The sequence below is a fragment of the Colletotrichum navitas genome (assembly GCF_030913465.1).
Source record: "Colletotrichum navitas strain CBS 125086 chromosome Unknown LY79scaffold_110, whole genome shotgun sequence".
NCBI classification, from domain to species: domain Eukaryota; kingdom Fungi; phylum Ascomycota; class Sordariomycetes; order Glomerellales; family Glomerellaceae; genus Colletotrichum; species Colletotrichum navitas.
The window spans coordinates 44,380-68,899 of NW_026850656.1; the positions used below are offsets into that span (position 1 = coordinate 44,380).

The 24,520-nt window shown below is 51.4% G+C and overlaps 8 protein-coding genes across 8 annotated transcripts; 3 read left to right on the forward strand and 5 right to left on the reverse strand.

Annotated features, from left to right (window-relative positions):
* Positions 1 to 1,103: 1,103 nt before the first annotated feature.
* On the reverse strand, positions 1,104 to 5,342 carry LY79DRAFT_570254 (uncharacterized protein). The gene is made up of 3 exons (XM_060559136.1): positions 4,134 to 5,342; positions 1,968 to 4,040; positions 1,104 to 1,880 (listed from the first exon to the last, which is right to left on the reverse strand). Exons 1-3 carry the CDS (start codon positions 5,034 to 5,036, stop codon positions 1,476 to 1,478), a joined length of 3,381 nt encoding a protein of 1,126 aa, XP_060408317.1. The 5' UTR covers positions 5,037 to 5,342; the 3' UTR covers positions 1,104 to 1,475.
* A 1,781-nt stretch (positions 5,343 to 7,123) lies between these two features.
* On the reverse strand, positions 7,124 to 9,162 carry LY79DRAFT_570260 (uncharacterized protein). Its single transcript, XM_060559137.1, has 5 exons — positions 8,864 to 9,162; positions 8,628 to 8,802; positions 8,508 to 8,551; positions 8,259 to 8,427; positions 7,124 to 8,179 (listed from the first exon to the last, which is right to left on the reverse strand). Exons 1-5 carry the CDS (start codon positions 8,937 to 8,939, stop codon positions 7,357 to 7,359), a joined length of 1,287 nt encoding a protein of 428 aa, XP_060408318.1. The 5' UTR covers positions 8,940 to 9,162; the 3' UTR covers positions 7,124 to 7,356.
* Positions 9,163 to 11,431: 2,269 nt separating this feature from the next.
* On the forward strand, positions 11,432 to 12,690 carry LY79DRAFT_594452 (uncharacterized protein; the record flags this gene model as incomplete). Its single annotated transcript, XM_060561687.1, has 3 exons — positions 11,432 to 11,674; positions 11,783 to 12,138; positions 12,294 to 12,690. 3 exons carry the CDS (start codon positions 11,432 to 11,434, stop codon positions 12,688 to 12,690), a joined length of 996 nt encoding a protein of 331 aa, XP_060408319.1.
* A 371-nt stretch (positions 12,691 to 13,061) lies between these two features.
* Positions 13,062 to 14,650, reverse strand: LY79DRAFT_570275 (uncharacterized protein). Its single transcript, XM_060559138.1, has 2 exons — positions 13,524 to 14,650; positions 13,062 to 13,450 (listed from the first exon to the last, which is right to left on the reverse strand). Exons 1-2 carry the CDS (start codon positions 14,173 to 14,175, stop codon positions 13,218 to 13,220), a joined length of 885 nt encoding a protein of 294 aa, XP_060408320.1. The 5' UTR covers positions 14,176 to 14,650; the 3' UTR covers positions 13,062 to 13,217.
* Positions 14,651 to 15,505: 855 nt separating this feature from the next.
* Positions 15,506 to 17,242, forward strand: LY79DRAFT_527320 (uncharacterized protein; the record flags this gene model as incomplete). Its single annotated transcript, XM_060555924.1, has 4 exons — positions 15,506 to 15,763; positions 15,858 to 16,071; positions 16,131 to 16,522; positions 16,589 to 17,242. 4 exons carry the CDS (start codon positions 15,506 to 15,508, stop codon positions 17,240 to 17,242), a joined length of 1,518 nt encoding a protein of 505 aa, XP_060408321.1.
* Positions 17,243 to 17,767: 525 nt separating this feature from the next.
* On the forward strand, positions 17,768 to 19,421 carry LY79DRAFT_527324 (uncharacterized protein; the record flags this gene model as incomplete). The annotated part of the gene is made up of 4 exons (XM_060555925.1): positions 17,768 to 18,017; positions 18,087 to 18,218; positions 18,254 to 18,563; positions 18,638 to 19,421. 4 exons carry the CDS (start codon positions 17,768 to 17,770, stop codon positions 19,419 to 19,421), a joined length of 1,476 nt encoding a protein of 491 aa, XP_060408322.1.
* Positions 19,422 to 19,912: 491 nt separating this feature from the next.
* Positions 19,913 to 20,836, reverse strand: LY79DRAFT_527318 (aromatic prenyltransferase; the record flags this gene model as incomplete). Its single annotated transcript, XM_060555923.1, has 1 exon — positions 19,913 to 20,836. The coding sequence occupies one exon, from the start codon at positions 20,834 to 20,836 to the stop codon at positions 19,913 to 19,915; it is 924 nt and encodes a 307-aa protein (XP_060408323.1).
* Positions 20,837 to 21,588: 752 nt separating this feature from the next.
* Positions 21,589 to 24,509, reverse strand: LY79DRAFT_617889 (cytochrome P450). Its single transcript, XM_060562017.1, has 7 exons — positions 23,696 to 24,509; positions 23,238 to 23,600; positions 22,943 to 23,151; positions 22,522 to 22,846; positions 22,321 to 22,440; positions 22,163 to 22,252; positions 21,589 to 22,093 (listed from the first exon to the last, which is right to left on the reverse strand). Exons 1-7 carry the CDS (start codon positions 24,014 to 24,016, stop codon positions 21,998 to 22,000), a joined length of 1,524 nt encoding a protein of 507 aa, XP_060408324.1. The 5' UTR covers positions 24,017 to 24,509; the 3' UTR covers positions 21,589 to 21,997.
* Positions 24,510 to 24,520: the final 11 nt, after the last annotated feature.

Consider the following 24,520-nt stretch of genomic DNA (forward strand, 5'->3'; position numbering starts at 1 on the left):
TTTTGGCACACGTCGTGAATCCGATCCAGGTTCTCCGGCATTCAGGACACTGTACCTTTAGTCTTAGGATCGCTCTCTGTGTCTATAGACTAATTTCAATATCAAGTCACAGTTAATAGGGATCTCTGTTACAGGACAGGAGATAGATCGGTATATAGACTGGTGCAGCAGACGTATCCATCGGTGGGTACATAAGTATCCATATGCCTACTGGGTATATAGTCTGCTGTGCTAAGTTACTGTTGAAGTACGTAATTACAGCGATAATCCCTGTTGTATTGATGTGGTTGTATCTGTGTGTATGTGCAGGTGTAACAGGGTCGTTAGGGTCGTTAGCGCCATGGTTAAAGTCTGCTACGGCAGTTCCTCTACATTATTTATGGATATTTCTACCGTTTTGAAAAATTCAAACGTAGCACAGGTCAGAGGCGCCGTATATCGGGTTATATACATCGTGATATAATGCACCCGGTGAACCGGTCTAGACTGCTTATCCTGGTCCAGAACGCTTATATCCAGAAGTAACTATGTGCGTTTTTTTATGACTTAACAACATATTAAGCATTAGTCCTTTCATATCTTTGTATAACCTTCGTTAGCTCTCAGGTTCTAAGAAACTATCTGTATGTCCTAGATCTGGTCTTATGAGTACTGTGCCGCTCTCCTTCAAGTGGGCGGCCTGTCCTACAACTTATTAGATCATAATATGAAAATAGGTTTAAGTGTCAAGCTTGTATACCTAATTACAGTACTATAATATACTCTATCTAATAGGTATTACAGTCTCTCCTAGCGGGTGTAGTCTATTTCCATAAAATATCTGGTGTTATATATTCTTTAGGCTTTATTGCTTCTTACCATTATGTAGCCCCCACCATAGTACACTATTATTCTAGTATACTAAAACAATAATAAAAACAAGAACACATAATAAGATAGTAATAACAAGTAATAACTTACTACCAGTAGAGTATCTTATGTTTTATTTACGATAATGTATAATATAGTAGGTCGTCTTGTTAATATTAATTAATAGGTGATAGGAAAGGTACGATCCTCACTGACTAGACCTACAAACTAACAACTAATGCATACAGATAGTACCGACAGATACCGAATCAAATAGGTGACAGTGTAAAACTGGGCAGTGGTTTCACTACCTGACAAGTAATAGTTACTTCTCACCCTATTAGAACTAGTAATTAAATGCAGGAAGTAAATTCTTTGTTTCAAAAAAAAGAGGAGAAAAGATAAAGATATGGCTTATTACAGATCGCTACCTACTAATCTACATATCTGCTAGTGGTCGACATTTTGTTAGATTAGATATCTAAATACTGAAGGCCTTGGTATGAAAAGAGTATTAAGTCGAATCTTAGTACTGTTTTCGAATTCCAAGAATGTGACATTTCAAAAGTTTACTCTCATTCAACGCATCCCAGCAAAAACCGCGGAGATGAGGGTCCTCAAGGTGTCTATTCCAACAGCTTGATGCTCTTCCAGTAGGAAACATATGCCCTGATGGAGTCTTCCCTCACCGACGTCATGTTGGCCATTGTCGAACTCGCGTTGCAGGAATTGCTGGTATCCAGAACAACGGAACCACACGACATTTTGGTGAAATCCTCTCGGAGAAACTGTGTGAGGCCTGCGGCAGGATTACCCGGTCCTGTCAGAGCCTCCGCCAGGTCGAGCCAGGCTTCGAGCGGGATGATGGACGAGCTGCTTATCCGCAGTTCCTCGCAAATCAGCCTGACCACTTCCCCCCAGCTTTGCCGGGCCGGGTTCTCGAGATGATAGACTGCGCGGAGCGGTCCTTGATGGAAGAGAATCTCGGCGAGGGCTTCGGCAGCCGAATCAACCGGCAGCCACGACAATGTCTAGCAAAGTTTATTATTAGCAGGTATGGAAATCACACCGGTGTTCAAGCCGGCGGAACGGGCCTTTCGTCCGAAATCTGAACTTACCCCACGCAGGTCGGGGAACTTCCCCAACTTTTGAGAAGAAGCGCAGACGGCTACGAAGTGCTCGGCGGGGTTCCAGTAGCCGATGCTGGAGCCGGCAATCTGGCCGACTCTGACAACCGCCGCCTCGATCTCGGGATGTTCCTGTGCCGCGCGTTGGACGATTCTCTCGCAGACGAGCTTGGCTTTGGCATAACCGAGACCCAGCGTCCAGCTTTGATCCTCGAGGGGAGCCTCGGGGACCAATGCCTCTCCCTTGATCGATGGATAGTTTCCCACCGTGGAGATGGAAGATATCAGCAGCAGCTTCGGCTTCTGCGTCAGGTGAACACTTGCCAGGCGCGCCAGCTGGATGAGGCTCTGCAAGCTCGAGAACGAAGGCTCGAACGACTGCAGACCCATCTTGAAGTTCATGGGCCATGCGATATGTACGATGTGAGTCACCCTGGCCGCGAGGCGCAGGTACTCGGCTGCCGGCAAGCCGAGCCACTGATCTGCAGTGTTTGTCTGGTGAACCTCCAACTTGTTCCAAGCGTCTTCGTCGACAGAGACTCTTCGCGACGTTAACGCAAGTTTCTGAGTTTCTGTCGCATCTCCTTTCCCGGGTCTGTTCAAGCAAATGACACTGCCCACGTGGTCATCCGCAAGGAGCCTCTCGACAAAGAAAGACCCGAGACTACCGGTACCGCCCGTGAGCAACACTGTAGCTTTCCGCTGCTCTCGATGTCCGCTTCTGCCGGTGTACTTGCCAACGAGCTGTTCGATAAGCTCCATCTCGGTGATGATGCCGTTCGTCTTGGACGAACCGGGAATCAGTGCCTCGACAAGCCGATTGACAGAAGGGTTGCTATAGACGATGTCATCCCGGACCGCTTCCGAGGCAAGGACGTTGGTCATCCCGGGCTCGGCAGCGGCATGTGTTGCGTGCAATGCAGCCTTTAGTAGTCTCCGTAGTCTCGTCGCTTGAAGGCTGTCCATGCCGAGTATGAAGAAATCGTCGTCGTCCCGCCAGTCACCGCCATTGCCTACCAGCCCCATGACGTCGCGGGTGACGAGATTCCTGATGCTGGACGCAGGCGAGGACAGATTGATGGGTGGTGCGACTATGCCGGCCTCGAGATCGCGGTATACCGCCGCCATCTCATCGGCAAACTTGCTCGAGACCGCACTCCGGAGGACGGTGCCCTTATCCGATCTCGGGAGCGCTCCGGGAGCGACGACGAGGATCCCAGCCGGTGACGTGATCCTCGCGTGAGCATCCATCTGATGACTGGCTTCCTCGATTGCCGGCCAGATAGACACTTTGAAGTCATCCATCTCGCCGGGTGCGACGGGTCTGGTGGGCTCCACGATGACACCGAGCTCGAACCGTCCTTCTCCGAATGCGGTTGCGTCTCTCACGCATTCGTGCTGCCGGAGCAAGGATTCCAATATCGTGGGCCTCACTTTCTCCCCGGTGGCGAGACAGATCAAGTCGTCTTTGCGGCCCGCAATCACAAAATCCAGCCGTCCCACGTCGTCGGCCGAGACGTGTTCCGTGCGTGCCACGATCACATCCTGCAGCTCGAAGCGCTCCCGCCATCCAAAAGGCTTCATGCTGAGCTTGTAACTGTAAGATTGTGCATCTTCGGATCCGGGCTGCGCGCTCTCTACGTCTGTGGCATCGACGAGGTCGAGTTTTACTTGGAGCGGCCCGAGTATGTCGGCACGAAGCCGCAGTCGGCGCCAGTCATGTCCCTTGCCGGGCACGAAAAAAGGCGTCATCGGACCGGTCTCCGTCGCGCCGTACTGACCGACGAGTCTCACGCCCGAACGTTCGAGTCTCTCGCCGACCGAAACTTTGGGCCTACCGCCGCCGAAGCCCACAAAATCTAGCTTGCGGAGGACGTCGTGCCCTCTGCCGTCTGGCAGGCCCTCAATCTCCTCCAAGATGGATGGTACTGTCAACAGAGCCTTTGCTTGAGAGTCCTCTATGAGGGCCGCAACGCTGGCGCCGTTGGGGATGGTGGAGGATGAAGGGGCGCAAAATGTCTTGCCGATGTTGAGAGACAGGCAGACAGATACAAAGCCAAATCCCTGCCTCTATAATCAGCCGAGTAACTACAACTATCATTCCTTTTTTCTTCCATTTTCTCTTTTTTTTTCCTTTGGTATTTTCCTTCAACTTACGTGAAATAGCGGTAGTGTTGAAACCGTCAGTCCCTGAGCTTCTGCGGTCGATTGGAAGTTGTGGCATGTGGCGTAGCCCAGAAAGTATCTATGGGAGCAAGGTATCGGTTTCGGCAGACCCGAGGTTCCCGATGAATGCAGGATGAGAACCTGGCGGTCGTCTTCCGAAACGTAGTGATCCGCATGGGCCGCGCGAAGGGTGCGATCCCGGCGTTCTGCGGGCTTATCCGCGAGAAACGGCAGGTAGCCGGACACAGAGCGGATCACCGTCGCGCTTTCACCAGGCGGCTCTCCAGCGCCTCGATATTCTTCACTCACCGCCTCGGAAGCTAGGGCGATCAGGCGGGGAGACACGAGAGCGAGCTTCGCGCCCGTTTCGCGGATTAGATGCCGTGCGGACGGCGCGCTCAGACGCGCCGATAAGAGGACGACCGGCACGCCCATGCCCATGCAGGCGAGCACGCAGATGGCCAAGCCGACGTGGCTCTCCATGAGCACCGCGACGGGGGCGCATTTCTTCACGCTCCCATCGGCATCGGTCTCGGGCGGGTGGAGGCTGGTCGTCTGTTGCCTGAGCCATGCCTGGCAGCGAATGATGGCGCGCTGTAACTTCTCGTAGCTCAGGGGAACGAAATTGTGGCCATTTCCGGCCTCGTTTGCCTCGGCCTGGAGGCAGAATAGGTGCTCGGGATTGTTTTCGGCGTGGAAGTCGACCAGTTCGGGCAGCGTTAGCGACCCGGACGCCGAGGCGTGCTCTAGGCTCACGTCGGGCGGTCTGAAAGACGACATGGGCGCGTACGTATCTGGTTCACAGGGGGGCGGGGGGGATGAATGGGTGGATAGGAGAACACTATGGCAGCCAGCGCGTGTGGTCAGAAGTGGCGTGCCAGTGGTAATTACCATCAAGAAGGATTCGACATTTGTTGTTCACGCTCACCACAGACAGCAGGGGAGGGGTTTGAATGAATGAACCAATCAGGTGTACTTGGCCCCAAGTCGGGTTCCTTGGCCGGGCGCAGGAGCGGCAGAACTCGGGTCTTAGCCAGGACTCGTGAACGGGACCTCAGATGATGTTGGTCGAGAATCATAGGTGCAGAGATTGGGCACATGATTTAATAAGCGATATTGGGACAAGACAAAGATGATACGCTATTAATATAATACTGATAAGCAGTTTCCGTGGAGGAAGCGATCTTGGTTTAGCTACGCCAACAATATTACTATCATAGCAAGCTCAACCTCACTAGAGGACAACTGTGCAAAAGAATAGTATAAAGCCTAATAATAGGGGGCATTAGAGGGAGTTACTTTTAATACTAATAAATCTAAGCTAATCTACTTAACTAAGAGACTAAAAGATAAAAACCTACTAATAATTATTAGACTACTAGATAAAAAATAGTATATAGTCTAGGCTATTAATTAAGAGGCCTTCTTATAATAGCTAAAGGTCTACTTTAACTAAAGACTTATATTTAAGAACTATATAAAAGGCCTTTATACTAAAGCTTACTTAGTAATTAGTAGACTATAACTATAGACTAAAGAACACTATCTAGGGTGTACTAGCTTACTTACTTTACTATACTATAACCTTCTATATACTACTTATTTAGTACTATATATTAAAGATATAGTAGCTAAGTAAAAATTATATTAAAATTAAGTATACTACTTTAAATAAGGTCAATAGCTTACTTTACTAACCTAATATTATATTAGCTAAAGCTACTAAAGCTATACTCTTTATATATAACATAATACTTATACTAATCCTATAGTATAAAGCTACTTTACTAGTAGTAAAGGTGGTATTAGACACTAAGCTTTATAAAGTCTTTATAAAGTTCTATTAGCTTAATAAATAATACCTCTTTTAAATAAGACATAGAGATCAGCCTAGACAAGACTTAAGACTATAGTAAACAATAAGCCTTCTTAATATAAATAGTTAAATACTAAATATATAAACCTACTAGACCTACTACTTTAGAAGCACTTAGCTAACTAGTGTATAGTCTTTAGTATAGTTAACTATAATTCTAGAAAGACTAAAAAAGAACTAGCTATTATTTTTATAAATAAATTCAGAATATTCTTAAGGTAAAACATTATTATTTATACTAATAGTGTCTAGATATTAGATTATAGTAAAACTATTACTAGAGTAAGCTAAGTAAAGTACTTAGCTATAGAGTAGATCTATTAGAGATTAAGACTACTTAACTACTAAATAAAGGTCTTTAATATAGAGATATAAGCTAATTTCTAAGACCTACTAGAAGCTATAAGGTCTTCTATAGTATAAATAATAGATAATATTTATATTTACCTTAATAATCTTATAATTATAGCTAAGCTTATTATCTAGAGAATAAAAAGTAGTAAGGCTAAATTAAAGGCCTTTAGTAGTTTTACTTTCTCTTGAATATAAAGATAAGAAGTAAGCTAAATAATACTAAGTAAAGTATATATTAAGTAGTATCTTAGATATATAGGTATACAAGAAAGTATAAAGGTAAACACTTTAGCTAAGGAGGTTTATAAATAGACTATAGAATTATATCTATAGCCTATATTAGTACACTTAGAATAGTAATCTAAAGTAGTTATATTCTAATTTTCTACTAAAAAATAGCTATTACTTTACTTTTAGTAGTATATTAACCCTAGGATAGTTCTTTACCCTAAGCCCCCTTAGCTTTACCTTCTTTAGTACTCACTAAAAAGACTATATATTAAGATTATATTATAAAGACTCTATAGTATACTTTAAGAGGTATACTTATTAAGATATATATACTACTTACTATAGTTATAGTAGATATAAAACCCTAGTGTACTTTTACTTCTATAAGTATAGCTAAAAAGCTATACTATATTATCTTTACTAATGTATAGTAAAAGTAAGCATTAATTTTCTACTAGGCTCTATAAAGAGAGCCTTCTTCCTATGCAAATAGATAAAGGTAACTAATTTCTTCTCTAAAATCTACCCAATTTACTAGACATTAAACAGGGACGTTAGGTAAAGACTGGGGCCTATAAAATAGTTTACATTAGTACAGACCATGTCGGCATCGCCTGGCCTGTCCCTATTCACTCTGGACGTTAAATATATCATCATCATCATGATAAGCAGTTGTCATGGGCTCTTTGTTTCTCGACCATGATCGCATATGCGAGCTTATTACATAAGTATACACATTGCTTCTGAGATTCTTCAGTGATTATTGATGATGCAGTTGATCTTGAGGCCAGCACTGTGCTTCAAGACGCTTCCTATTATCTCGTTGGCGATTATCGGGTCTACCTGGTCCAGAGACAAAGTAACAAGACCCATCGGCCCGCTGTCCCTCCGCGGCTTCTCGGCGCGGGTCCCTGGCCTGGGAGAAGCCCTCGGAGAAGTCAGGGCTTTGACACGATTCCTAGCCCCCGGGCTATGATTGCCATCCGAAATTCCAGCCATGTTGAAGTCAGAACTCCCGTAGCCGAAGTCGTGAAGGCAATTTTGACCGGCGGGACCTTCGTCCCACCACGAGGGCCCCGATTCCGGCCAAACCGAGGTGTCGGCGTCGAGCGAATTGGGCCAGGAAATCCAATCGCTGTCCGGGGTTGGCGACACCGAGTTTGCCGAAGAATGATCTGGGGTGTCTATACGGCTCGGGTCGAACATTTTCAAAGTACTAATAATATTACCTTGCAGATCCAGAGCGGGCACTACCCGGGATGTGTGTGAGTGCTGGTAGTTTGCCACGATGGTGCGCCCGGCCCCGAGTTCTGCTGCCTTGACTGGTTCTTCGGCCAGGAGATCCATGTCCATCAAGAACTGGTGCTTTTGTTTCCCACTCGAGTCGGTCAACTCAGACTCGGAACCTCCATCAAGCGAGTTGTCGCCGTCACCGTTGCAATTCTCCTCCCCTTCGTCGTCACCGTCAGGGCCGTTTTTGGCCATCTCCTCGTCAATGGCGTAGGGAAATGACTGTGGAGAGGAATTTGGGTCCTTGGCTTGCGCATGCCGACTTCTGCGGCCGAGAATGAGACTCCTGTGGGCGAGTGTGACTGTGTGAGCTGCAGGCTCATCATGGGCATATAGGTGACGGCACAAAAGATTTCCCGACTTGCCTGTTGCGTAGATCGTGGGTGGAACGATCCGGCAGCTCGGTAAGACCAATCTGCTTCCAGTTGTTCCCGAACTTGGTCATAGCGTGCAGCAACTTGCTGTCCTCCTCGGGAGTCCAGGAGCAGTGCTTGACGTTGGGTCCCAAGACGTGCTGCCACCGCTTCGCGCATTCTGCAGATAGGATGCATCTCAGCACTAAGAGGGTACCAAGGAGGAATACATGTTGACGAGGGTATGCGATTTTCACTTACGGTCGGCATTCCTACTTTGGACCATGGCGCCTACTTGAGACCATCTACGCCAAGCGTGGAGGTTAGCATCTTGGCATTGATGAGTCCCGAGAGAATGGGGGCAGCGTGGGGTCAACCGACTTGGACCCGAATTGCAGTACGGCCTTGTGCAACCTCTCGTCTTCTTCTTGCGTCCAAGCACCTTTTCGGATGTCGACTTGGATCTTGGCCCACCGCTTGCGGCAATCCTTGTTCGTGCGGCCCGGTAATGACATGGCGATGTCGTTCCAGCTTTGGACGCTGCCGTCTTGGCGCACTGGGACATGGAGATGATCGTTAGATTTTGTGGCGCGAGACTGGTAAAGATTGGTAGTTACTCTTCACCTGCACCTCTTTTTTTAGTGTGTCATCTTCCTGGGTCGTCCACCATCTTCGTTCTCTGGTAGGGGGCATGGGATATATGTGGGTATGTGGTCTCTCTGGAACTTCCGCAAAGACGCAAAGGGAGAGAAAAGATGGGAAGAAAATATTCTATGAAAAAGTCCGAGGCGAAAGCTGATCTACAAGCAAACAAACAAAAGGCTCCTGCTTGTTTCACGTGCACAGACCGAGTGGGAGTTATTTGCAGCATGTAGGCTGGTACCAATCTAGATATATAACGGACGAGGGCGGCGACTACGCCGCGCCTCCATCATTGCCCTGCGCAGCCTGAGTAAGCCTAGGTATACAACTCAGAATCCCCACGACCCTGCGGCGCTGCGGCTCGTAAACGAGGGAATCAAATCAGCGCAGTTCTGCATACGGACATAACTCTCGTGGGCAATATGGATCTCGGTGCCTTCTGCAACAGTAGCGACAAAAAGAGGCAGGCGTCGTCTCTTTCGGGCAGAGGGCCAATAGTAATACTAGGTACAGTACAGACCCATGTTGGTGTCAGATATTGACACATACCCGAGCACTCCTACATGACTAGGCCGCTTCCACTGCCTGCAGGAAAGAGGCGTAAGGCCTCGGCGGCTAGTCTAGTGACTCGGCGCGGCACGATGCGAATAAGGCACCTAGGCACCTTCAACTTCCGAAAGAGCGGGTCATGAATAGATGTGTCTGCAACGTCCCAGACAGGCTTCGAAACCGTGCAATCGTAAGATGTAGTGGTTCAACGGGCGCCAAAGGCTTAGCCGCATACCGCGTACGCGTTTCCGAGATGCAGGGTCACATCAGGCCAATCCAGCGCAGCAGAAAAAACCTCGGGATATATACCCAATCTGGTCCAGAGTTGGTCAGACCGATGCCAGTGTGCCCACCACCCTTTGAACCGTTTTGGGCTATGATCGAATCAGACCAGGCCCAGACCGAGGGGTCAAGAGTCCTCAAGCCGTACGTCTCTTCCTTCATGCACGAGTCTGCATATACAGAGTAAGCTGACAAAGAAACAAGCAAATAATCAAGATAAGGCTGGATAGGAGGATGCCTAGGCAACCTAGGTGGGTAGATACGTACCTACTCCGGGTATCCCTTTAGTTGCGAGCGGACCTCATTAACCCCTTGGTGGACCTACCCCCACTTTTACCCCTCACTTTCGGAGATACATAACAATACCTTGTTTTAAGATGCTATTTTATTAGCAACCACCACCAATAACAGCATTATCACCAACATCCTCATTAAAATCTACAATGTCTAACTCCAATACCTCTATTTATATCACTATTCACGTAGAGGTGCTGCCAGAGGACCTTTGCTGTTGCCTACCTACAGTACCAGCTCAAAAGTCTTGTAACAGCAATAAGGGTCACATGATGCTTGTCTCACATAAACCAAGGCTAAACAATTCGGTTATTATGATAATGCTGTGTAAATCCTTTATAAATATGGGTCACACGGTGCATTCCTAGTTGCTTGATTGGGTGTTCTTTTTGCTGTAACAAGACTTTTGAGCCGGTACTGTAGATAACTGCTGCCTAGAGCAGTAGAATAACGTAATAGTCTAGCCTAATAAAGGACCTAGTAGGGCTACTTAGACTATGATGTACCTTTATGTAAAGGTAGATACTGTAGGTACATATGGCATAGGTAAAATGCTACGGTACCAGGTCAAAAGTCTGGTGACACTAATAAGGGTCACATGATGCTTGCCTTACATAAACCAGAGCCAAACAGTCTGGTTATTATGATAATGTTGTGTAACTCTCTTATGAATATGGGTCGCACGGTGGGATCCTAGTTGCTTGATTGGTTGCCCTTATTGGTGTCGCCAGACTTATGACCTGGTACTGTATATAAGTAACAGTGCCTTAAAACTATTAGCTTTCAGCGTTAATTGCTGTAGCCTGATTTGCTTCTACCCCTCACGGGGGTTAATGAGGTCTGCTTGCAACTAAAGGGATAAGTACTTTGGTACATAGACTAACCGTTAGCGAGGTACGTGCCTTCCCGCCCTCTTCCTAAAGAGGCAATCAATATCTGATTGGCTCGGCTACGATATCGTGGGGGGTCTCCGCTAGTCCCAGCACGGAAAACAGTATCTAATTGGCTAGCGATAGGGCCCCACATGGCGGATGATACGGTGATTGGCCGCCTGTTTCTGATTCATTCAATACACGACCATAATACATACTAACTGGCTGACTGACTGACCAAAATGGCGATGCCACGCGCGTTTGATTATGCCGTCTCTGGACACAGCCCTGACGCTCTCCCTTAGCTTCTGGGAGATGTTGTACAGCGCTGTCTGCCTGCTCTCTTGGGATATAAAGGATGGATACCGTGGTGTCAACACGCTGGCACATCGTGTCTCCTGGGCATACAAGACCAACAACCCAAATCCCCCACACATCCATCGCCCTTCTTGAACTTGTCTTACAGCCAACTTTTCTTGCTTTTTCAGAACTCTCAATAAACTTTTGCAATATCTTGTAGTATTAGCAGCAGCAGCGGCAGCAAAGATGGTGATGCTACGATTGACAGCGGAGCAGTACAGGAAGCTTCCCATCCTGGTGGACAAGTCGACGTGCGTGGGGAAGACGTACATTATCACCGGAGGTAACTCCGGATTGGGCTTGGAGACTGCCCGCCACCTCGTGGCCGCCTCCGCCGCGACGGTCGTCCTGGCCGTGAGGAATCTGGGCGCCGGAGAGGCGGCCAAGGCAGACATTGAGAAGTCGACGGGACGCAAGGGCGTCGTACAGGTATGAACATGACATTTGTAGCGGTTTTGTTGTTGGCCCCAAAACACCGGTGAGGCCGAGAACAAACGCGCAGACTGACTTTGGGAAACCCTCTCGTCGCGACAATAGGTGCGGCACTTGGACCTGTCAACCTACGCCGCCGTTCAGACCTTTGCCAAGGAGATGTCTCAGGAGCTAGACAGGATCGACGGCTTCGTCTGCAACGCTGGCATCATGATCGACCAGTGGGAGACTTTCGAAGGCGTTGAGAGCAGCATCTTCGTCAACGTCGTCAATACCCTGTTCCTCGGGGCCCTGATGATGCCCAAGCTGAGCGAGAGCGCACGCAGGTTTGGCATCAAGTCGACACTTGTCTTCATCGTCAGCGTGCTGGGGTACACCGTCAAGGCCGAGATGGACAAGAGCCGCAGCGGGGGCGTCTTTGACGGGCTCAACGACCAGAAGCGTGCAAACATGGACTCGAGGTACGTCGGTGGAGAAGCAGAGAAGAGGGAGAGGGGGAGAGGGAAAGAGAGAGAGAGAGAGAGAGAGAGAGAGAGAGAGAGAGAGAGAGAGAGAGAGAGAGAGAGCAAGCGGCTTGCTTGCGCTTGACGGGACTGACTGACCCATACACCACTAGGTACGCTCTCACAAAGCTCGTCGAGGAATGTGCCGTCCGTCAGTTCGCGGCCCAGTTTCCCGTAGACCGTACGGGCGTCGTCATTACCATGGTCGCCCCCGGTCTCTGCACCACCGGTTTGGGACGCGATGCGAGGACCTTCACCAAGATCATGCACGAGGCGGTCCGCGCCATGATGGCCCGCACGGCCGAGGTCGGCAGCCGCACCATCCTACACGGCCTGGTGGTCGGCGAGGAGGGCCACGGAAAGCTTCTGTCGGGCTGCAAGATCAAGGAATTCTGGGTGCCGGACTGGCTCAGCAACGACGAGGGCCAGCGCTTGCAAAAGACGATATGGAAGGAGCTTGTCGCCAAGCTGGAACAGGTGCAGCCCGGATGCATTACTCAGATTTCCTAGGTGAATTAGATCAATAGTCAACGTCTTTGGAGGAGACTTGATTAGGTCGTAGGAAATATGAGATACCCTGATTGATTTCTCATCTTGCTGTTGAACGAAGCGTCTTTTGAGAGATTAATACATATCCATCCACAACCTCGAAAACTGAAGCTCATTTACATGTTCACTACTGTCTGATAGGACCAGTCAACACCGTTTATGGGCCACATATGGCAGCCAGCTGAAATATGTGTGTCTCGGAATATGTCGAATCATGATTATCAACTTTTCAAGTTACAATTTTAGCGTGGAAAAGATCACATCGGGGTCGCTCTTTGGTTGTCGGCCTTCACTATATTAACGCGAATAGTAAGATGAACACATCACAGGAATTGGCCGAGACAATATTTAGTCTTGATTGTGCATATTTAAACTCCCGCTAAAGTTCATACCGAGTTCCCCTGACCGTGCCCATCAAGCCATGTTTCAATCGATGAGACCCATCAGCTCACATTGACAACGACATGCCAGTCGTCCCGACAGACTGCTCAGTAACTGCTACGAGGCACTCTACCCCTCCTAGACGTCCAAGGCAGCAAAAAAACCTCACGACCCATCTCAACAGGACGCCACGCCTTCAAAGGGGAACTACCGGCCGAGTCTTCGTCTCGGGCCTGTAGCTCAAGCAAGTCCTCGACGCTTCCGACATGTCTTCCCGCCAGCCAGTCGCGCCGTCTGCCGGTCAGATGGACAATGAAATCGCTGCGTCTGACATCCATGACTGTATGGCAAATAACTATTAGTTTAATCCAGAGTTTGCTTATCCTCTGTAGAGTATCAGAAGCTCGACATACCTTGTCCCACGGCCGCTGGCACTCTTCCCCTCAGATCGATGTTCGGGTTCACAGAGTAAACCAGCAGGCCCTCGTGCGCGTTGTCGAGCATCAGACACTCTGAAATCTGCGTGAGCGCCAGAACTGAAAACTGGCTATCGATTGCAGACGCCGCAAGATCGTCGGAGAAGACAGTGGCCGCGTTCACGATCGTCCTGTCTGAGCCGCGCGACAAGAGGGGCACCAGTGCCCGGGCCATGAGGCTGATGCCCTTGGCGTTGGCCTCCCAGACCTTCCATCGGGCATCCGCGTCCCTCAACCCGGTCACATCGCCTCGGGCGATGGCGGGTTTGGACGAAGAAGCTGCAACGTTGACGAAAATGTCGACGTGGTCCCACGCCGAGCTCACCTCCCGCACGCCCGCCTCAACGCTCGCGACGTCGCAGACGTCGACGACCAAAGCGAGGACGTCGGGCGCCGGATTGCCGGCATCCAAGGCAGCCTGGAGAGCCTGTTCACGCGTATCCAAAACGTCGACGTGGTCGATGACGGCGAGGCGGGCGACCCCTGCGACGGCAAACGAGATTGCAGTCGCTTGGCCGAGCGTCCCGGCTGCGCCAGTGACCAGAACGGTCTTTCCGGCGCATGTTGGGATTCTTGTGGCCGAGCCCATCGCTTTGCTATGTGAATAGTGCTTTCTTCGTCAACGTTCCTTCAGCGCAAGGCTTGGGAGGAGTGGCAGGGGGCGGAAGAAATGTGTTTTTCTACTTGGATGGCGCCTCTCAAACAGCGCGGTTCACCAAAGAATGACGGATGAGCTGGTTGAGTTTCTCAAATCAGGCTGCACCTAATCTTTGGATAGGCAGACACTCGACTGTTTCCGGCCTGGTATGCTCTGCTCCGCCGGAGGTTGGCACCTCACGCGGCCCGGGACCCGAGTTCGATTTGTGGGCCTCCGGGCCCGAGTTGTCAGCCGAGCGGACCTGAGTCACACGGTTCTTTGACAGGACATCGACTCTGGCCCCCCCTCCCCTTTCAAGAAGATGCTATCGTTATCGTATCTTCGCTCTTTGTCCCCGACCGGCCTGGGCCGGTTCCACTTTTCAGACGCCATGTGAAGCTATCCGCTACCTATTATTACCTACTTTGGGGGGGGGGGGGGGGGGGGACCGGGCTGGGGTGAGGATCCTGGGACGAACGCCCATGTCTGTCAACCCCCGTGATCCGAGCCATCGGTGCTGACTGAAGCCCCCTACCTCTTCCCCTGTTCTACCACATGAGGACTACACGCTCCAGGCAGGCAGACCCCTGATAACGTTGCCTAGTGATGCGACTGGCTGCGGCCTTGTATTCCGAACGGCTGTCGCGGCGTTGGCTTGTACACTCAAATGTTCACAGCCTTGTTGATGCAAGGTTCATCTGATCGTATCATATCCGCTTCCTGGGACGAAAGGCTCGTTGAATGGTGCTGCCTTGGAACTAGCGATCCCTCAGGATCAAGGAACGTTTGTTACAACCCCCATGGCTTGCGCCACGGGGCCTCGTTTGAACAGGAAGAACAGCCATATTGCCAGGCACGGCTTCGTATTGGGTGCTCATGTTCAGCTTCCGGACGCCCCCAAAGAAGACGCCATCCCCGATCAGGCCGGGAAGGACACCGGCTGAGCCCTGACCGAAGAATCTCACGATGTTCTCGCCCAAGCTATCACCACTTCGGGGCACATGGAGGAGTCTTTCGTCACTGAACACAGCTGCGCCTCATACAGGGGGCGACAGAATGCTCTCTGTGATGGCCCTACAACGGTGTCATTCTTGATGACTGGGGGCCGGACAGCGAAGGCACAGCAGGCCACCTTCGTGAACGATTACAGGTTCGAGAAGAATATAAAAGTTCGAGGGCCTCGATTTGACATGCTTTTATTTCGATGTGCCATCCACAGAGTCCGATCATCAACCAGTAACTCCTGCGCATTTCACCCCGACAGCACCAGAAATCAGCAAAAATGGCCCGCCTCGCCATCCTTCAAGCCGTACCGGCGCTTCTGGCCTTGATCCAGACGGTATCATGCACGCCCCTGGCATTCTCAACATTGAACGCGCGCAACAATTCTGGAGTTTCATGGCCGGCGGATGTTTCTACTCTGGTACACGACAAGACCTGGGCCGGTTTCGGGGAAAAGACGACGCGTTGGTCGTCTTACAAGGCTCCTACCTTTGACGAGGTTTTCCTCCCCGAAACCGAGGAGCAAATCTCCCTCGCTGTAAGTTGGCACATCCAGCATTACTTCATTCTGTCCGACTCTCGGACAAACAAGAAGCTCTGACTGACACGAATTTCGTCCGCGTACATAATAGCTTGAGTACATGTCCAGTAAGAACATGACGTGGCTGGCCAAGTCCGGAGGTCACGGATACGCTCCGTCTCTCCACGCCATCCAAGATGCCGTCTTGATAAACCTGGAGAACTTCAACTACGTCAAGATGCAAGATGACAACACGGCTGTTGTGGGCACCGGAGTCCGTTTCAGCGGCCTCATCGACGCCGTGGCGGCTGCCGGACGAGAACTGAGTAAGACGCGCCGATATGGGAATGATGTGCTTTTTTCATTTTTCTAATCCGTGAGATAGCTGTGGGATCATGCCCGTGTGTGGGTTCGACGGGTGCCATGCTAGGCGGCGGCCTCGGACGTCTCCAGGGCCTGCACGGCTTGACCAGCGACGCCCTCCGCAAGGTCCGCGTGGCCCTGTGGAACGGCACCGTCGTTGAGGCCTCCGACCACGTCAACTCTGATCTCTTCTGGGGCATCAGGGGATCCGGCCAGAACTACGGCATCGTCATCGAGTCGACGTACGAGACCTGGCCGGCGACGAATGGAGGAAAGCACTACAGCGCGGACTTGGTCTTTTCCAAGGACTCGGTGCAGCGGGTCATGGAGGTTACGAATGAGCTGACTGCGGACGGTCTAGACGAGAAGCTATCCATCCTCATGTTCTTCGCATTGGATTCTGCCTCATCTCAGGTACGTTCGACGTCTCACTATCAAGCTCGCTCACTATTGTTGTTTCTTGCTAACCTGCTCCCCAAGATCACCATCGTCGTCAACCTGGTCTATTCCGGGCCGGCGGAAGAGGGCAGGAAGTACACCGAGCGCTTCTCTTCCTTTAGCCTCGACGTGCAGGAGAGCATGCTGGGCTGGGAAGAGCTGCCCACGAAGACGGTCCACGGCCTCATCCCGCAATCCTGCGCGACGGGGCCGCGGTACAACCTGCGCAGCCTGAGCACCAAGGTCCTCCACCCAGCCACCTGGGTCACATTCACCGACGCGTTCGAGACGTTCCTGGTGGAGAACCCCCTCGCCGCCGGGTCGGCCATGATGATCGAGACCTTCCCCGTGCAGGGGGTCAGGGCGCTCGCCGACGACTACTCGGCCTTCCCCCACCGCGACCACTTCGAGAACGTGATCGAGTCCATCGCGTCGTACACGGACGACTCCGTCGCCGACGCCGTGGAGGCTTTCTTCAGGAAGTGGCGCGACATTTTCGCCCAGCCCAGCTCCTCCGGCTACGACAGGCTCTACGTCTACCAGAACTATGCCAACGAGGACGAGCCGCTGTCGGCTCTCTACGGGTACGACGAGTGGCGCCACGAGCGTCTGACGAGCCTGAAGAACAAGTTTGATCCCCGGGGATTTTTCAACGGATATCACCCTGTTCCGTCGGACGCGGCAGGCTGGAGCTAGAATGGCCGTTGTGACCGATCTGTCGAAGATTTTCTCGAGGAATCTATAGAGTTTTCATTTGTTACTGCTTCTACCGCCAAGGATGTTGGGCGCAACGACAACAACGACAACAACAATCCTGCATGTAAACTTGCTTTCATTACAAAATTTTCCTTGAGTCTCCATCTCGTTCCTAAATTGTGGGGTTGGTCGGGCTTACATCCTCGCTCTGTAATCTGTCCATAGATTTGTCGGTATTGAAGGATGGCCGAGTTCAATTATTACACTGAATGAGAGAGCTCAATCGACCAGGACGACAGGTTCATACTTGTGTGTCACCTTGGCAGCTTACCTATCTTGTTTATCCAACCCCAGTGATCGGAGCAAGCTCGGATTAACGTCTAGCGTGGTCTAAAAATAGCACATCCCCCGTCGGAGACAGACAGGCAACAACAGCTCAATGAGTTCACGGATCGTCAAGGGAGAGCACCCCGCATGTGATCTTCGATACCGATATCGACCGGACAAACGCGTTGAGCGACCGCGATGAGCCCCGTGCTGGTCTTCATAGAACAGAACGCGGCCGGGGTAGGCGAATCCGACCGCCGCGCCCTCCGTTCTCACGTCATGAGGGGCAAGAATGCCGGCAGACCGCGACCCTCGACGCGGAGACGGACGAGCAATGTTCCCATCAGGCGTCAGCTGAAGATCCCGCGACGGGTGTTCTGGAATGACTTCTGTCTGACATCTTTCCCCCAAGAACTGGATCCGGACTCCACGAGGCTCATGCATCGGTGTAATTACGGCTGGCCCATCCATCTGATAATGATATCCTGAAGCTTCAACTCTGACTTGCCTTCTCCAGGGTTCCTTGACATCAGTGACGCTCTGTTCCCGCCCCAGTTTTGCTACAAGTTCGATATCTTGAAATCGATCTGGGTCAACTGCATACTGGTAGATGAAGCATGCAAGTATAAACTGCAACTCACGCAGTCGAGTTGCCATTCTAACTCACCGCTGCCTCCCTCCCAGACTTCCACTCGACCTTGGCCGTGTCGGCATCGTACGTCGACTTCTTTGAACGAAAGCCCGCCACGTCGCCCAGGGCTCTGCATCACGTATGTCAGGCCTATTCGTTGGTCAACCTCAAGCTTTCGGGTCCTCATGCTGTATCGGACAGCGCCATTGCCGCCGTCGTCACCCTCGCCATCTATCAACAGATACACCAGCAACACGCCACTGGCCTCATACACCTCAAAGGGCTCCATCGAATGATTGAGTTACGCGGGGGTATCGCCAGGTTGATGAAGGAGAACCGTCCGTTGGCCCTCAAGCCGCTCAGGTGAATAATCAATATGCAACTCCCAATCCGACATTTGATGCTCTCCGCGAAGCAAAAGATGACTCACCAACCAGCAGGCTCGATATTGAACTGGCCGTGCAAAACGGGTCAGCCACGCTGTTTGACAGTCAGGATGTGCCCGTGACGACCGTCTTGTGCGACTCTAGTACTGTCGCAGAACAGCTCTCCGTCTACCCCCTCGGGCTGCCCCGCATCATGCTGGACCTCATCGTCTTCGCCGGCATCCTCAACGACAGGGTGAAGAACGGACGGTCCAAGCTCAACCCTCTGGACTACACGGAGACGCTCATATCACTCCTCTACCGTCTCTTGGAAGGCGAACCTCTCAGAAGGCCCCCGCTCGCTTCGGAAGGCCTCTACGGCGACGCGGCACGTCTCGCGATGTTGGCGTTCATGACCGGCCTGCTCCCCAACTACTGCCGCGACAACTTCGGTTCGTCGCTTCTATGCGCCCGTCTGGCGGACGCCGTTCGAGAGCTCCACTCGACGACGACGCACGAATTAGACGCGCGGGCCGGTGGCGGCGGCGTCCCGCTGCTGCTGTGGATCCTCTTTGTGAGCGGCATCTCGGTCTTGAAAACCGACGACCACGGCTGGCTGCTTTTCGCAGTCGCCGAGACTTGCCATTACGCGGACCTGCGCGACTGGGCGACCGTTCACCATCTTCTCAGCGGGTTTCCATGGTTATACACGCTGCATGATGCCCCAGCGCGGCGTTTGTGGGAGGAGGCTCACCGTGTGACGTCGGAGGTGGATATTGGAGCGGGGATGGGGATGGGTATAGGGATACTACTCCCATCACCCGAGACTATCAAGGAAGAGGCCAGTAGTCGATAAAGCTTTCAAGAGTTTATAAGTCAGAAGGCTTACTGAAGCCTTCTGATTAGAGTAAAATATATAGGTAGATAATCAGTACAGGTAACAGAAAATAACACAGCACACCAAAGCTTACTTTGCTTCTTCTTAAGCACCAGAACCAAAGCCATATAATCTTATCAATGCAGGTTTAACCGTGATAACTTGGGCGATTAAAGACCTTAACAAAAGTTAATTAGAGTGTGACTAGTCCATCAAAGCATTAATCAGAACCTCCCCTCTTAAGGTGCAAGGTCAGACTTGAAACCCAACATATTTACTTTGTGTTGTGTACTGTTATCATGTCCTTACGTATAGCTCTGCCACGACCAACTTCCATGAACAACACCCTATACGCTTTCAATATCGTTATGGCACCGCACGTTGGCCTTCCGTGTGCAGAATTCACTCAGTGAGAACTCTGAGAAACCAAGAGAAATCTTTCATCATTCGGAACCCAAACAGAAAGTTTATCAGGCGGACAGGTACCGTGCCTGGTGATATAGCTCGGGAGAGATATACGACTTGATGTCCGGCTCGCCCTTGTCGGTGCACTGGTAGCTGATGTACGCGTGCATGCCCTTGCCGTTCTCCAGGCCGCGGTGGGCGGCGAGCCTGTCCAGCATGGCGAGGTACCGGTCGCAGTAGGCGCCGCGGCCGCGCTCCCGGAGCCACGCCACCAGGTTCTTCGCGATCGTCAGGTCATCGGCGCCATACTTGCGCGTGGGTAGGTAGAACTTGACGTCGGGCGTGCCGCTCGAAGGCGCGATGTCGAAGAAGTACGTGAAGCCCTCGCATAGCGCGTCGAAGTCGTTCCACTTGTCGCCGCCGTTCGCGGACGCGGGGGCGAACTCGGCGTCCTCCGGGTAGTCCCCCGGGAGGCCGAGGACGGCGAGGATGAGCGAGCGCAGGTCCTGCAGGCTAGCCTCGGAGACGTCGCGGAGCCCGCCCATGGTCACGACCTCGCGGACCGAGTCGAAACAGGTGTGGCGCGAGGTGAAGTACATCTTGAGGCGCGATTTGGAAGGCGTCACGTTGTCCATACCCATGACGTTGGGCTTCATAAGGCGACCCTCAGGGCTGTTGGCCAGGAAGTGCATAAGTGCATCCCGGCCTGGGTGCTTGCCGTCCGGGTTCAGCTTCACAATGGCGGCGTCCCATTCGCCCAGCGTCGCGGGGTCGCCGCCAAGGAAGAGCTTTCTCGGGAGGAAGTACGACTTGAGGCCGAAGCTGGCCTTCTTGTTGTACTCGACGGCGTGCATCAGCGTTGTAGCCGGCGGCTCGCCCTCCTCCAGCTCCTTGGCGTAGACGGACCTGTCCGGGTTGTACAGCTCTGCCAAAAAGTGGCGGTACCACGAGAAGTCGACGCCCGGGAGGACGCCCGGCACTTTATCCATGTAGTCGAGCGTGGGGTCGTGGTTCAGGGGATCGGCAGCGGTTCCCGAGGAGCCGTCGATGGCCTCCCAGGAGTAGCGGATGTCGGGTTCGCCGGACGTGCTGTTCCATTTCCACGAGTATTCGAACGGCGAGCCGTCGTAGGCAACGAGAGACTTGAAAGCCGGAGTGCCATCGGGCTGAGGCGCTGGGCCCAGCCGAGGGACCTATATGGGTGTTGAGCCAAGTGTCCGTCAGACCCGTGTTAACACGGGATGCGGAGGAAGTGAACTGCTTACGATCCAGTGGTAGTGGAAAAGAAGGATTTCGTATTGTAGCTGGGTTGAGTAGCCTGCCGCGTCGATCATGACCGCGAGGTGGTACCCGGTGAGATTCCACCAAAACTCAATGTCCTTGTTTTCTGCCGGCGGGAGACATTTCTTGAGAAATTGCCAAACAATGAGTGGCTTCTCCAGCTTCTCGGATTGGACTAGGGTTTGGGTTGTAAGTCCAGGCATCGTGGGCTAGGGTAAATGAAGACGGACCGAATCGGTGATTTGTCTCAGCTCGGAGACGGACCAAGGCCACTATACTGTGGGCATCTTCTGCAGCACAATATATGGTGGTTTAAGATGGGCTGATGCTGGTCGGTTTGCGTCCGATGCAAGTAGATTGGGTGACGGGACCCGAGTAACGAGTCACCCGGGGCCAATCGTGATGAATAAGAGGAGCTGGTTTAAGCCAAGTACCTCAGTTATGTAGCGTCGGAATACATAGTTAAGCAGTCTGCGAGGCTTCCCAGCACATAAGTCTGCATAGGTACTGACATTATCCGTAATGCACATAGACTGCGCGTTTGGCCCGAGTCAACTCGGCCCCGGACCCGACAACCTGCACCGCCCTAGGTAGCTTACACGGCTGCTTCATGACAGAGGGCTGGCCTCCGGGTAGACTAGCTGCAGTTGGATAATAAGCCCATGGAAAGTCTTTTCTTCATGTCCATGCATCATGTGAGGCGAAGAATGGTATCCCGGATCAGACCATGTCCGGGCACGAAGATACAGTCTAGGGTTGGCAAACGGCTTCAGTTGGTCATCTTTCCGATCCGTCTTGCGTGCATTACTACAGCCCAACGAATCTTGTCTAATTAATTGGAAAATTATCGTAAACTATGTACATGGTCCCTAGCTACGACTCGAAAGCCTGACGCGGAACCCCGAAGGCTTGACAAGCCACTTGTTGTCGACAGTCCACTCCTCATCTCGGTCTACCAATTGTATCTAGTTTGTGCGGGCCGTCAATCAACTTGCGTCCTCAAACTGATTAGTAGTCCTTGTAGCTTTACTCACATTGTAGCGCTGCAACAGCGAGGGCACGAGTTTATATATCTCAAAGTAGGCGAGGTGCTTTCCGAGACAGCTTCGGTGGCCAGCGCCAAACTGGTGAAGCAAGCCAATAGCGTCAACGCGGTTTTCCTGTGGAATCCTTTCTTGTTGGTAAGACTTACCGTCAAAAGTGTATTGTACATGGCTGCGTGCTTCTCTTTATCACACAGCCATCTCTCTGGTCTCCAGAGGTCCGGTTCGGCGCCATACAGTGATGCTTCGCGATGCAGCGACCATGGGTTCTGGGAGGAGTCGGAGCGAGTCGTCAGCACCAAGACATGTTTCGAAAGTTTAGCCATAAAACGAGAAGCAAATCCCCTTACGATTCCGATTCTTGTTCCCGGGGGGATGTGATAGCCGTCAATCTCCAGTCCGCATCCCGGAACCACGCGCTCGAACGGGAGGGAGAACGGTGGGTGCATCCTGGTGGCCTCTTTCACGCACATGTCAAGGTAAGTAAGGTCGTTGGATTCTTTCCATGTGGCGAATTTGGAGAGTCGCCCCGCGGCGGTGGCATCGTCCATCTCCCTCTGCAGCTTCGTGAGCGACGCGGGGTTCTTGAGGAGATGATATATCAAGGCGCCAGATAAAACGCTCGTGGTGTCTGCACCCGCCACGATGTTCGAATTGACCCAGGTGGGCAAGAACCTAGGTATTGCGTGTTTGCAGCGTCAGTTTGGGTCTTTTCATCACTGCATAATACCTCCGATGCTCATGAAGGTATATACAGGCACGTGTACGTACATTGCAGGGAGAGTACGGTCTTTAGCATTCTCAACGATGAAGCTGGAGAGGAAGTCTCTTTGGCCCAGGTCGCCTTTGCCGCTCTCGATCAAACCCATTCGCTCCCGGATCCTGGCGGCACCGAACTCGACCAGCGGGTTTTTCTTCGCCGAGACGGGAACCAGAGGGTTGTCTCTCCACAAGCGGTCAAGCCAAGGCATCTGCGTGTTCTGTTGTAGGCATGCAATAAGATTAGCAAAGTGACCCAGAAGGATCTATCAGATAAAGGGTATGTCGTATCCTCGGTTTCACGTACCGCAGCAACCATGCTGAAATAGCGCCAGTTGTTCTCGATGACGCCTTCAACGTCGCCGCCCTTGTCGAGAAACCCCAGTTCCTTGGAAAATGTGACCTGGCCAAGGACGTCGAACATGTAATATTGAATCCATTGGAACAGGTCGACATCAACTTTCTTGTCCAAAAATAGCTCGTCTAGTCGCACAAACAGGTGCTGCATCGTAGACGTTATGACCGGCTCAAACGACATCAGGTTCGTGAGCGAGTACAGATTCGCGACGGGCCGCCTCATCCGCCTGTGTATACCCTCGTCGCGGGTAGCGAAGACGTCTGGGATCTTATCGCCCTTCATTCTCGGCATTATCGAGTCGTAAAACTCGGACTGTGCCCCCCCAGAAGTTAGTGTTGCCTAGATATACAAATATCTTTTTTTGCAAAACGTCGGGTATGCTCCGGTGCCAGCGTTTGCGTACATACCTTCTGAAATCTTGTCTTGAAACTGTAGATCTTCTCAATCGCAGAGGGGCTGGAGACCATGACGGCGTTGGGACCAAACCGCACAACGGTGCCATAGTTTCTGTGTAAATCGGTGTGTATTATATGGGCGTTGCCGGTATTGACCCACGATCGACGGACCAAATTTGTGAGAGCTGCCGCGGGTGGTCCTGGGATGTGCCTCAACCGGATATACGAACGCATATAGTCTAGAACGAAGATGAATATGCCTAAGGCCACCAGTATCCAACCTATACGACAGACTCTGTCATCAAATTGCTCAAAGAGCCCTTGTGCAGTCATTGCGGCGGTAGTGATCGATATGTGAATGAACGGCCGATGATCACCAGCTTGGTGCCACTCTTTGCGCTTGTCCTTATGATACCGGTGGCGAACCTCTCCTGAAATATGGGGAACTAAACTGTGGTTGGTAATTATTCATATATATGCCAGGCGCGGATTGAACCACTCGGGTTTTTGGCCACGTCTACGCTAGCCTGGCCACCGAACAACTCGGGTCCGACTGGTCCAGACTGTAAGCTGACTGTCTGTGACTGGTGAGACACAAGGTGAGCCAGGGATCACCTTACGGAAATCCGACACTAGAAGAAGACAGGGACGGGTTTCCCTCCACTCCCCGAGGCTGGGGACAGCAGAACGGGGGCGACAAGGTAGAGGTAGTTTCTACTCTACGCGGCTTACTTACAAGGTACTGTTTTCTTTTGAGCAGGTCTAAAGCAAGCTTTAATAATAGTAGTCTGGTCTAGAGATGAATCACAAAAAATATGAGTCTTGTTGCATAGTTGA

What these genes read in the sequence shown, in the direction of transcription:
- LY79DRAFT_570275 (XM_060559138.1), bottom strand. Translation starts at nt 14,175, where the DNA reads ATGGGCTCGGCCACAAGAATCCCAACATGCGCCGGAAAGACCGTTCTG. An exon ending in GCCAGCGGCCGTGGGACAAG is followed by an intron (nt 13,451 to 13,523) that starts GTATGTCGAGCT and finishes TTTGCCATACAG; the next exon opens with TCATGGATGTCAGACGCAGC.
- LY79DRAFT_617889 (XM_060562017.1), bottom strand. Translation starts at nt 24,016, where the DNA reads ATGACTGCACAAGGGCTCTTTGAGCAATTTGATGACAGAGTCTGTCGT. An exon ending in TCAAGACAAGATTTCAGAAG is followed by an intron (nt 23,601 to 23,695) that starts GTATGTACGCAA and finishes GGGGGGGCACAG; the next exon opens with TCCGAGTTTTACGACTCGAT. An exon ending in TGTACAATACACTTTTGACG is followed by an intron (nt 22,253 to 22,320) that starts GTAAGTCTTACC and finishes TTGCTTCACCAG; the next exon opens with TTTGGCGCTGGCCACCGAAG.
- LY79DRAFT_570260 (XM_060559137.1), bottom strand. Translation starts at nt 8,939, where the DNA reads ATGCCCCCTACCAGAGAACGAAGATGGTGGACGACCCAGGAAGATGAC. An exon ending in GTACTGCAATTCGGGTCCAA is followed by an intron (nt 8,552 to 8,627) that starts GTCGGTTGACCC and finishes CGCTTGGCGTAG; the next exon opens with ATGGTCTCAAGTAGGCGCCA. An exon ending in ACCCACGATCTACGCAACAG is followed by an intron (nt 8,180 to 8,258) that starts GCAAGTCGGGAA and finishes ACTCGCCCACAG; the next exon opens with GAGTCTCATTCTCGGCCGCA.
- LY79DRAFT_570254 (XM_060559136.1), bottom strand. Translation starts at nt 5,036, where the DNA reads ATGGTAATTACCACTGGCACGCCACTTCTGACCACACGCGCTGGCTGC. An exon ending in CAACACTACCGCTATTTCAC is followed by an intron (nt 4,041 to 4,133) that starts GTAAGTTGAAGG and finishes TTATAGAGGCAG; the next exon opens with GGATTTGGCTTTGTATCTGT. An exon ending in AGTTCCCCGACCTGCGTGGG is followed by an intron (nt 1,881 to 1,967) that starts GTAAGTTCAGAT and finishes AAACTTTGCTAG; the next exon opens with ACATTGTCGTGGCTGCCGGT.